Source organism: Austrofundulus limnaeus, unplaced genomic scaffold (genome assembly GCF_001266775.1).
Source record: "Austrofundulus limnaeus strain Quisiro unplaced genomic scaffold, Austrofundulus_limnaeus-1.0 Scaffold169, whole genome shotgun sequence".
NCBI classification, from domain to species: Eukaryota; Metazoa; Chordata; class Actinopteri; order Cyprinodontiformes; family Rivulidae; genus Austrofundulus; species Austrofundulus limnaeus.
In genome coordinates this window covers 10,243-23,160 of record NW_013952571.1, presented here as the reverse complement: position 1 = coordinate 23,160, position 12,918 = coordinate 10,243, and the positions used below count along the sequence as shown (strand labels likewise).

The 12,918-nt window shown below is 38.7% G+C and overlaps 1 protein-coding gene across 1 annotated transcript in view; it reads left to right on the top strand.

Moving 5' to 3' along the window:
* Positions 1–12,781, top strand: part of aco1 (aconitase 1, soluble) — a gene marked incomplete in the record, with an annotated part of 30,955 nt that extends 18,174 nt beyond the window's left edge. The window contains 9 exon segments of the mRNA XM_014017465.1: positions 2,160–2,244; positions 3,701–3,857; positions 5,171–5,295; positions 5,373–5,477; positions 5,752–5,894; positions 7,402–7,549; positions 7,719–7,841; positions 9,641–9,826; positions 12,146–12,781. Of these exon segments, the coding sequence (XP_013872919.1) occupies positions 2,160–2,244; positions 3,701–3,857; positions 5,171–5,295; positions 5,373–5,477; positions 5,752–5,894; positions 7,402–7,549; positions 7,719–7,841; positions 9,641–9,826; positions 12,146–12,262 (1,189 nt within the window).
* Positions 12,782–12,918: the final 137 nt, after the last annotated feature.

Here is a 12,918-nt window from a genome sequence, read left to right as displayed (position 1 = left end):
GTTCATCCTAATCAATATACTTGTAATAACTGTCATGTTGCAAAAACATATTTAAATCTTTATAACTTTGGTCAGTTAACACAGAACTTCTCATCTTTTATTTGCATTTTCAGATTTACTGTCCTGATCCCTGTTACAGAAATTATTCCACTTTGTAGACAACTCCCAAAATATATCTAAAAGTTAGTTGTACAAACAGACGTTTACCTGTATAATGAGCCTTAAAAATCTGCAATTTTCATAAAAATAATTTATATCAATCACTCGCAAGGGGGGTTGGGGGGTGCAGGTGGACCATCAGCCACAGAGGGGAGGGGAGGGGGGTGCAGGCGGACTGTTGACTGTATATCAGAAGGGAGTGAGGGTTGAAGAACTTGTTTCTAGCAGTAGAGTGGGTTGGAWGTGGATATTTGATGTTAATAATTGTTTGTAACGTCCTACAGGCTCTGACATGTTGAATAAATTAGAAACTAAGTTTTTGAAAGATTCCATAAAACATGAAAGAAATCTGTGAGATTGCTCTATACATCCATATACCTGCAAAATGACATAAAATCTGTGTAAATTACAGACATTCCTTACAACTTGACATGGTTGTATTGAAACATGAATTGTAGGGGAGGCTGCATCTTACATTTTTGACAGGACATCTAAATAAAGAGACRTAGCTGCCTGCGCTCTAAAACCAGTCTTCACAGATGCTCCCCCTGCTGTTCAGTTTTCATATTGACCCTGTGTTGCATCCTTGGGGTTCCAGGTTCATGTTTTTGTCCTCGAACTAGTGGAAACTTTTGCACTGCTCTGAGTAAGACAAATTTGTTTATATAGTTTAATGTGCAAGAAGTCGACTAATATTACACATTATTTAAATCCAGGAAATTGTTGCGATTCTGTTCAGTTTGCATTAAAATGTTGGATTATAATCATATGCTTCTTTCATTTAATACCAACAGAAACATTATCTTTTTTGCTTTTTAAAGCATAGATTTTAAGTTTCCTGAAAGCCAATGTGTTGGAAAAAAAGTTTTACATGTCTTGATCGTTCTGCCTTGAACGACGTTTATAACACAAGAATTTGACTGAAAATGCAAATAAAGGACGAGAAATTCAGTGTTTATTGACCAAAGTTATAAAGATTTAATTATGTAGTATTTTCACCATGACAGTTATTACAAGTAAATTGATTAGGATGAACAGAAATACTGGTTTTTGATTGTTTATTACATAATGCACCAGATTATTACACCACATTTTGTAACAATTGCCGCAAAATGTAATAACGTTATTACATAATGCGGTTTTAGYGCAAGTTTATTACATTTTGAAGCCTGATTTTATTACATTATTACATAATGCGTTGTTATTAYAAAATGAGGTCTTACAAGCTCTGTTATCGCACATCACAGCCCTAGCAAAGGGTCTTTGTAACTCAACATAAACAGCCATAGAAACATAAAAATTGGCGTGTGATGACCAGAATGCCACGTATTATAAAAATCCTTCAACACAACTTACAGTTTTTGCTCAGCAACAGGTTTGTTTCAGACAAAAGTTTTATTCTTAAGAGAAGCTGCTACATCCAACAAAAACACTTAACAGTGTAATCCAACAGGTTGTTCTCTCATGAGCAATCATTAAATAACATTAAGAGCAGAAACAACCTTACACAATGTGTTTATGTAAGGAGTTACTGCTACACACAAAACGACTAAAGGTCCTGTCACACTAGACAACTTATGCCAATTTATGAAACGTTTTTTATGTCTAAATTACCAATAAAACTTATATATTTGATCAATTTGTTTGAATTACGTAATGTGCACCCTGAAAAGAAGCTTCCTGATGATTTTTTCAGTTCCATCTTCAACATAGACGTCTTTAAAATATTCATAAGTTGGCTTAAGTTGTCTATTGTGGCAGGGCCTTAAATGCTAATGTAGCTGATAGTTGAAACATGCTGATGATGATTAGCATTGTTAGCTAATAGTTACAGTCAGATATTCATTTATCATGAGGTTTATGTTTTTTAACTGACCAAGCATTATTCTGCTCAGCTGTATTAATAAGAAGGGTGAGAAGATTAAAGTGTCTGTTTTAGTTGCTACAGTGACTCAGCACTTTGTGTAGCCATATTAACAGCTGTTTGTTTGTTCTGCTAGCTTTGAAGTGGTTGGCTACGGTTGCATGACATGTATAGGCAACAGTGGTCCGCTGCCAGAGCCAGTGGTGGAGGCCATAACACAGGTAACTATGGTTTATCACTGCAGTAACATTATCACCCACTGTCAAAAAAAAGATGGCTCATTATGTTCTTTATGTGTGCGTTTGTTTCACTGGATGGATTTTTGAATGAAATTTTCAGAAAATATTGAATGAATGTACAGCTGCAACCGATTAAGTGTTGGAGTCAGTCCAATTCAAGATGGCTGCCACAGCCAACCAACCTAAGAAACAACAATAATGGCTGTATTGAGTCAATCTTAAAGTAATTGGGCTTATATTTGGTGTGGTAGTAGCTGAGAGTCATTTCCAGTCAACACATATTCTGAGTGTGACATCTCACAGTACTGTATTAGATTGTTCATTATGTTATTTCCAAGGTTTGATCAAAACAGCTACAGTTCCATCATTTCTCAACTCAAGATAATCTTAATTTAAAACTCTGACATGAAAGGCAGCAGGTTACACGTCTATGTTTGAGTATGAGATATGTTTGAATTATATGACAAGAACACGAAATAAAGTACTGTGTTTGTGTAAACAGGTGAATGAAATCATTATAAAGCACTTTCCAAGACCTGGATAAAGTTAAAAATGTGCTATATAAGTAGCGTTGCGACTGCCGATTTATTGGCCCAAATTTCCTTAATTTTGGGAGATTGGTGATTGGTGGACACTAACATGAGAAGATGATCTTATTCACTGATCTTATCTGCATCATCTAAGCTCTGAAAATATGCCACTGTCCCCTTTGTACTCTGCTGTGAGCGCTGCCTAATGTCCAGTTAAAACTAGTTTTTATTGTTTTAACGGTGATGTTCAGTGTTTTCATTAAAATAAGATTGGACCATTGGAGGTGTGTTGTGACCTTATAACCTCTGACATTAGCCGTATTTCCATCAACGTTTTTTATGTACTTTTTGAAGTATCTCATTAGAAAGTGAAAGGTGAATGGAAATGGCAAAATTTGCAAAAACTTTGTCAATTTCACAAAAACATTTTTACGCTCGCTTAAGGTGGTTTTTAGATCTTTCGAAAAAGAGWTAAGTGCTGATATTCCCATAACATGAAGAGAATTACATTTCTTTCTCTACGTCTCCAGACAGCAGTAGCGTCACCAATACTAGTTGGTATGACAGAATAGTTACAACTTTCCTGATAGTAGCAACACGTTCCTGAAAACTTCTCTCCATTGTTCTGAGATGTGTCCCTGTGAGTTTGATACTTTACTTACTGTTTATTACAGTCATGCGTAACATCAACGTTTGAAGTAATTAAACTTTGCATAGCCTGGTTGATTCACTCAAAGCCAGTAAATGGAAACAGTCTGATGTGCATTTCTTTTTTTAACAACATTTTACAAGTTCGCTCAAAATGTGCATTAAAATATGGAAACACGGCTAGAGTGGTGATTGATGTGGTTTGTGTATTCTTTTCACACATAATGTTATGTACGATATGGTATTGTGTTGTGCTTCAGGGGGATCTGGTTGCGGCGGGCATCCTGTCAGGGAACAGAAACTTTGAGGGTCGAGTCCACCCCAACACCAGAGCCAACTACCTGGCTTCTCCACCTCTCGTCATTGCTTATGCCATTGCTGGCACTGTGAGGATAGACTTTGAAAAGGAGCCTATAGGTGAGTAAAAGTGTAGTACACAGCCTCAGATTTGAGAGTTACTTTATCAAAATGTATTGACAGTTAAATTAACAGTTATGTACCGACTTTATAGAAAGTTGGCCTAGAGACCAAATTGAAACAGGAATATTCAGATTTATCAAACCGTTAACCGTACACATGTTTCTGTTCTCCTTCATGCATCCCAAMAAATGAACTGAGTTCACAGCAGATTGGGTGGAAAATCTTGTGGCTCAGTTGGTAGAGATGAAGTCTCTCAGCAAAAAGGTTATATTGAAATTTAATCTCAAGTGTATGAAAATACACACCAGATTATTATTTGTTAAACAAAATGATAAACAAAAAAAWTCTAAACTTTAGGTTTTGTCACAAGATGAAGGGAGAGCTACTTTATTCTTACAGCAGATACTGATCTATTGGAGTGAGTGGATTTAAAATGTGGGATTATACAAATCTCAGGCTGTCATGGTGGGATTAAACAGAGCTGACCTTCAAAAACCTGCTTTTACTTTCATCCTCTGAACTCCACAGTAGCTGTGTTTCCATTGACAATGAAAATGCGCAAATTGGAATTTCGAAAATAAATTTGCTCAATGGAAACACGTCAATTTAGAAAAAAAAATATGTTTTTCGACAAAATGTTTTTGCGCTAGAATGAGGTGGTTTTTCGGCCGTATCGAAATTGATGTATTTGGCAAAACTGCAATGGAAACACTTTTCGTATCACGGGAGTAACGTGATCAACAACCAACTGTTTCTTCTGGCGAAAAGATGACGAAGAAGAAGAAGATAACAGGAAGTAGAAATAGTAGTAATATCACAGAAGTAGTAAAAGAAAGTAGTAAACTCACCAACTACATTTTCCCAAAAACGCAACATACGTAGCCACTCCCATGTATAAGGAGCTTGTCACTCGAAAGCCTCGATAAGACGCCGACATCTCCTCTGATGGCTGATGATGAGCGCTAGTGTTGTGGTAGCAATACGCTGTGTTTACATCCATTGCCGCCATGTTTGTAATGACTTATCGCGAGAACAAACTTATTCATGTGTGACTTTAACAGCACTTTTTACTTAATGGAAACACCGCAATTGCGAAACTGTGTTTTTCGACATTAACAGAATATCAACAAAGTTTTTCACACATTTGAAATGGAAACACAGCTACTGACTCATAACGTGACTTCCTCTCARCATGCGACTAACTAGTTTCATAGTTGATTTGTGTGACATTATCAAAGTTGATATTTTAAGTTTCAGTTATAAAACGCTGAAACACTCAGAAGTTATTGAAATGTTTTTTTTTTCTGCAGCCATCAACTCAGAAGGTAAAGAGATCTTCCTGAGGGATATCTGGCCCACGCGGGAGGAGATCCAGGCAGTGGAGAGAACTTTTGTCATTCCGTCCATGTTTAAAGAGGTGTATGAAAAGATTGAGGTACAGTTTGAGTTCAGACGCTTTTATTAGTTYGATCAAACAGAATCTGAGGGTCTGTCTGTGGTTTCTGCTTGCAGAAAGTGAACGAGCGCTGGAACGCTCTCGTGGCTCCTTCTGACAAGCTCTACACCTGGGACCCCCAATCAACGTACATCAAGTCACCCCCATTCTTCGACGGTTTGGTAAATATGGTTGTTATTGAACAGTCAGTACAGTCATTATTTCTCTGAGATGAAACTGGGGTGTCGTTATAACAAGATTATAGTTAAAGTCAATTTAAAAACAGCTTCAAGTGATTTTTTATTTACTTTTTTACTTTCACTTACCTAAATGACAGACGTGTCCATTCTGCTACTCACAGTTTCTTTCCTTTGTTTGAAGAGAAAAAAAACTGATTGACATGTTTGATTCTCTGTGGGCTGTTTGATGTGTTTCTGTCTCTTTGCCTTCATTCAGACCATGAAGCTGCAGCCCCCAGAGTCTATAAAAGATGCCTATGTGCTGCTGAACTTTGGAGACTCTGTCACAACAGACCACATCTCTCCTGCAGGGAACATCGCCAGGAACAGCCCTGCAGCACGCTACCTCACCGACAGAGGGTAAGACTCAGCGCGTCTATCTCAGGGTTCCTGAGGATCCTTGAAAAGTCTTAAAGGCATTGAATTCATCGATCCAAAACTAAGGCCTTAATTAGCCTTAAAATGTCTTAAATCCATCAGTCAGAAGTCTTAAAAATGATAACACATTGTAAATAGGACGATTGTAATTCATCTCAATTTTTAAAATAATTGATAACATTTATTTTTTTAAAAATTCACATGCAGACATTCCTCTTTGACATCACTTCCTGTTGCTTCACATGCAAATATCTCAACAACCGTCCGTCTGAGCATCGTGAAATTTGTTTCATAATATGTTAATAATGTTGACTTTCCAAAAATGTATTCACATATCTTACAAAAAAATTGATGTTACCGACACTTTAATTTCCAGGCATTAAATTAAGTTTAAATCTGACTGCAAAGAATGTTTTTGCTATATTTGACAACAAAAACAGTTAGATATGGTTAAAAACATATATTTGAAAACTTCAACCAAAAAATACATTCATGAGTTTCTGCCAGTTTTTACTTATTTTTTGTCCTTTTTAATTATTGTGAAATTGGTCTTAAATTTAATTTCATTTGGCCTTAAAAAGTCTTAAAAAGTCTCAAATTTAATTTGTCTTAAAMTGTAGGACCCCTACATCTGTACACCTGAGTAGTGATGGTGACGTTGTGCATTTTTAAACCAGCGAAGCTTTCAGTAAAATATTATAAAAAAGCTTCATTGTTCAAAGTTTTTCAAACCAAGACTTGATGGGAACATAGAGCTGTGTGGTATATGCGGTAGACGGTAGAAACGGTATGAAGTTGGCCTACGGTAGAAATTTACCCTCTACCGTCCTATCATCATTACGTCATCACGCCTGTGTCAACAGGGCTGTGGGTGCAGAGGCAGAAGGAGTTTGAATTAAAACTAAGAAATTATAGTGTTTCAAAACGCGTAAAGAGAATAAATCCTTAGAATTCCCCCCTGCGCTGTAGAAAAGTTACGTCGGGATCATTTCCTCCCTCCATGTCGCACAGAGTGAAGCTTTAATAACAACAGTTTTTTCACACCCAAGTTGTCAGAGAAAAAACTTGTTTTTATGTATTGTTACCCACAGAGATGATAAAAATAAGACATGGACGTTCATTCAGTCATAAATCCATCTTGCTAATGTAACAGTCAGCTTCTGCTCTGATGATGAAGATGATGAAGATGAGAGAGCAGCAGCTGTTAAGTTCAGCAGGYGGAAGCTCATTGTAGGGCAGGTTGATATTAAAGCAAAAATGTTGGGTTTAATTAAGATTAGTTTTCTGCAAAAAAAATGCTCTAAAAATTACATTATCTTTACTTTTTATGATAGTTTTCTACCACAATATATACTGTTACCGTGAAGGGGTTCAATTTATACCGTGATCCGAATTTGAGGTCACACCACCCAGCCCTGTGGGAACATGTGCTGGTCAGAGTTAGAGAGAGTGATGCCATGTTTCTCCTTCACCTGTTTGGTTCTGGCAGGTTGACCCCTCGAGAATTCAACTCGTACGGCTCCCGTCGAGGGAACGATGCTGTGATGGCCCGAGGGACGTTCGCCAACATCCGCCTCTTCAACAAGTTCCTGAACAAGCAGGCGCCTCAGACAGTTTACCTGCCCACAGGAGAGACGGTCAGACTGGGAGGGGTTTATGGTTTAACACTGACAATAACGTCAGTTATCTTAGATCTCAGCTTGTCATCCTCCCTGTTCCACATCAGAGAAGAAAAAAATCCCTAATTTTAATTTATTTTTTTTTGTTTTTTAACTATTTAATTATTTGTTGTCCTCCTCCTCCCAGCTGGACGTGTTTGATGCTGCAGAGCGGTACCGGCAGTCTGGTGTCCCACTGCTGGTTCTGGCAGGGAAGGAGTATGGCTCGGGGAGCTCCAGGGACTGGGCAGCTAAAGGCCCCTTTCTCCTGGTGAGCTGCAGCTTTAACAGCTGTTTCTGATAAAGATGCTGTTGGTGTCTGAAATGCACAAGAAGAATCCATTTCAGTTATTTTAGTGTGTTTCACATGTTTTTTCTGATCTCACTTCTACAGCTGTAGAACAGGTATTCATACTGTGTGATCCAGATGTTTTGGACAGGTACAGTGACCTCACTGCGTCAGTCACAGGAGATCCTTTGACCTCTCTAACAGCTGACAGAAAAGAAGCATAAACAGATAAAAAATTGTGATTAGTTCAGAAAGAGACTAAATATAAAACAAGGACTGATCGGGGAAAACTAAATCCTCATCAACAAAAATCTAAACAAGACAACAGAAAATCTGATCTGAAACACAAAGCATCCAAACAATCAGAAATACAAAGATCATCGTAAAAAAGGTTCTGCAGTGCAGCTGGTCGCTGTGTAAATGACCCCAAATACATCAGTCTGACTTCCTGCTCAAAAACAGACCAGAGTTTGTTTCCCCCGTTGGTCCAGACCATTTATGCAGGTGTGAATAGACTCATGTGAACCCTGGTGTGGACCAAACAACCGGACTGAGACCCAGTTTTAAAGTGGTCTCGGTCCGCTTCCAAACGATCTCTGGTGCGGGTCGCTTCTGGTGTGAATACAGACCGACCTCGAACCAACTACAGGACACATGCGCCTATTTAGACTTCACGAGCCACCGTAGATAAGCAACATTGGCTCTTCAGTGTTGCTAATGCTAACACTGCGCTACAAACGATGAGCCGTTGTGGCAGCACACATTTGACAAGGCTGTCCCAAAATTAAAAGGATATCATCGCGTTACTTGAGCTGCTCTTGAAGTTTAGATGGTATTGCAGTTTTAATTACAGCACCATCTTTATTTTCATGTCTGTTCTCTGTCCCGCCAACGTTATTTCTGTCTGATGGGAGCAATGATTGTCACCCACATGGCTTTGTTTATAAATTGTAGTCTGCTGGCAAAAGAGCATAGTGTGAATGCAAAACGCACCAAAGGAAAAAAAAAGTTGCTTTTAACCTGGACCAAACAAGTGGAACAAAGGGCTTTCCTTGTGTAAATACACCCTTAAAGTATTTATTGTATTTTATTCTTTATTATCATGGGGCTTTTATTTGTGTTCTTCCTGTGAAGTTATGTAATTAGCTTGATTACAGCAAAAAGACAAGGAACCTTCAGACATCCTCCTCCCCTCTGAGCTGCTGTACTCCACCCATCTGCCTGTTTTCTGTGAAAAAGCAAAGGAGGACCAACTGTTTCTGTGGCTAAGGAGGAAAAAATAAAGATTTTATGAAGAGTTTTTTAAAAAAAGAAAAAATAGAAAAGCTCTTTACTGTGTGCACTTCAGTTCTTATCATTCATTGTAAGGATTGTTGGTGAACGTCACATCTACTTTTAGTCGTTCACTAATATTTTCTACCTTGTTTTATTTTTAGTTTTAGCTCGCATTTAGCTACTTTTCATTGCTATTGTTTTGCCACTTTTAGCATTTGGCTAGCGTACTACTTTCAGTTAGCGGTTTGCTACTTGTAGCATTTAGCTCTCATTTCGTTAGTTTTAATTTTCTACTGGCATTTTGCTACATTTCTGTGTGTTTATCAGAATCCTTCAGAGCGGAGCTTTCAGACTGTCTTTTCTAATTTGGACATGAATGTGTTCTGATTGGAGGAATGGACCCCCACAAACAGGATGTTATCATGAAGACGAAATCATTAAAGCATTTCTTCAGGAGTTGTCCTCGTTTGTCTCGCTGCTCCAACAGTTTTGTTTTGTGTCTTTAGGGGATCAAAGCGGTTTTAGCAGAGAGCTATGAGAGAATCCACCGCAGTAACCTGGTGGGGATGGGGGTCATCCCCCTGGAGTATCTGCCAGGAGACACAGCTGACAGTCTGGGTCTGACCGGCCGAGAGCGCTACACCATCGTCATCCCTGAGCACCTCACACCCCGCATGGCTGTACACGTCAAGGTCAGTTAAAGAGACGGTCAAAGTGGGCTTCTGTGTAAAACAGCTGATCTGCTGTAAAATGCTCTTTGAACAGTTAATCAAGTTTATTGTTGGTTCAGAGAGCTACAGGTAAGATACTGACAACCACTACTGACCTATCACTTTAGGGGACACAWTGTAAAAAGGATTGGAACAGCAAGACAATTTCTTTGTTTTTGTTGTTCACTGAAGACATCTGGGTTTGAGATCAAAAGATGAAACGAGTTCAGAATATCAGCTTTTATTTCCTGGTATTTACATGTAGACGTGTTAAACAACTCAGAACATACCACTCTTTGTTTGAACCTACCCATTTTTCAAGTGAGCAAAACTATTGGAACATATGACTGACAGGTGTTTCTTATTGACCAGATGTTGCCTTTATGGTTGATTGTTCAACCATTAAATATCTCTGCATGACTAGTCTACTCTTTGGTCTGGGTTTAAACCTATCATTTAAGTCGTTCTTGTTAAAGAGGATAAACCAGCATGAAGACCAGAGAGCAGTCTATGGGAGAAAAGCTGAGAAAAGAAAGAAAGTCAATCAGAGCCAGTGGACAAACACTGGGCATAGCAAGCACAACAATGTAGAATGTTCTGARTAAGAAAGAAACTACTGGTGWACTGAGCAACAGTCGTCCAACAGGTCGGCCAAGGAAATAACAGGAGTTGATGACAGAAAGATTGTGAGAGCTGTGAGAAAAAAACCCATCAGTACGTAAAATCACCAATGACCTCTACAGCTCGGAGGTGAAGGTATCACAATCCACTGTTGGAAGAAGACTCAGAGAGCAGAAATATAGAGACCATACACAAAGATGCAAACCACTCATCTCACTCAGATTGAAATTTGTAAAGATGTACAGAGATGAGCTGCAAAAGTTCTGGAAGACAATCTGATGGACTGATGAGACCAAGGCTACATTCACACTGCAGGCAAATGCGACCCATATCTGTTTTTTTTTTAATGACAGTCTGAACGAGACAAATACAATTTTTTCAAATCAGACCCAGGCCGTTTCAGTATGTGGTTTTAAATCGGATATATATCTGATGTTTTCAAAGTGACTGCAGTGTGAACGCTCATGTCACATTACATCTGACTTTTTCATCAGTGAGGAGGGGCTGAAGGATCGATAAGACACTAACCTCAAGTCTCTCTGTTTAAGTCTGTAGCTCCGTGTGTTTACAGCTCCAAAACACAAGTCCAGTTGCTTTGTCTTTTTATTTTTAACTTTCCATGTAGATAGTAACGTCCAGCCTGGGTCATGGAGCGCATCGATCCTAAATTACTTGTCGATACTTCATTTCCAGCTCAATGTTTCATTCAAAAATAAAATGCTAGACTTGAGCATCCCAGTCAGAGGCAGGTTCAGATATAAACACTGAACTAAAGAAGCAGGTCAGATCACCTCTGATTAAACAACAACTTCCGATTTGACGTGCTAAAAGTAGCATCCATGCTARCTCTGTAAACAAACAAGACCGTTAAATGAGACGTCACGTCTTTTACTGCGCATGCGTGTCACATCAGTGCTGTGTAGCGTTCACACAGGGGTCTGATGCTGGTCGGTTTAAAGTGTAATGTGAACKTTCACACAAAAWGATCGGATTTAAAAAAAATCAGAATTGAGCATTAAGACCTGCAGTGTGAACRTAGYCCAAGATTAATCTCTACTRAAGTGATGGAAAAACCAAAAAGTGGAGAAAAAACTGCTGATGAWCTGAAGCACACAGGCTCATCTKTGAAGCATGGTGCAGGTGATGTCATGGCTGCTTCTGGAACAGCCTCATTATTTATTGTTGTTGGAACTGATGATGGCAGCAGCAGAATGAATTCTGAAGTGGACAGAAACATTTTGTCTGCTAAATTACAGAGAAATGTATCCARATTWATCTGGARGAATTTTATCCTGCAGCAGCATGTAGYATACAGCCTGGAGCAGCAACACAAATGAAGGATACAACAGTTTGGTGTTGATGGGTCGCAGGCTTCAGGCAGTCATTGCAGCAAGAGTTATCCCAGCAAATATTAAATGTTCTTTACTTTAAGGTTATTTGTTCCTAAAATACTGTGGTGCATTACAAACAGGGATATATCCTAAGTTGGTTATCACGTCTACATGTAAATACCAGGAAATAAAGGCTGACATTCTGAACTCTTCTCATCTTTTGATCTTAAACCCAGATGTCTTCAGTGAACAACAGAAACAAGAGTTTAACTCGTTCCAATACTTTAGGAGGGGACTGTAGCTCTGACAGTGACCCCACCCCTTATGTGGTCTCTTTGTTCCGTCACAGCTGGACACGGGGAAAACATTCAAAGTACTCATGAGGTTTGACACCGACGTGGAGCTGACTTATTTCCACCATGGAGGAATCCTCAACTACATGATCCGCAAGATGTCCCAGAACTGATAACTGTGAACTCATGCCCAGGAATAATACTGTATCATTATATCCAGAACTTAACTTCTCATCATTCTCATGTTAGAGGAAGCAGCTTTTAGTTCAGCCTGAAGGATCGGTCTCTTCAMTGGGACCAGTGTGGACCGGACCGATCTGGTTTGTTGGTGGCTGCACACACTTCTTGTCACCTGCAGGTGGCAGTACTGCACCAACAGAGACATCCTGAGTGTTTGATCACCTCCAGGATTCATGTTGTTTATTTACCTTCTCTGTTGTAACAACAACAACAATGTAACTGTGTTCTTTTAGCAAAATATCTCATCAACCACAGGACAGGTTTTAATGAAACTCTGAAAATAATCATTGGATCTACAGCTCATTAAATTTTATAATCAGTACTTCAACATGACCACCTCAGCTTATTAACATTAGGTGAAAGGAAACTAATGATAACTCAGCCTCTTCTACAGATATGTGACCCATCGAATCGAAATGAGGATTAAATCAAATTTGGTCAAAATGACCTCATCACATTTTCACATTCTTGGCTTTAAAAGCTACATTTTTATCAAATGTAGCTTGAGTTCTGTTATATCATTCTGATATAACAGAACTAGAGATATGCCTTAATTTGTCTTATTGGTTACGATAATACTGTCATGGCC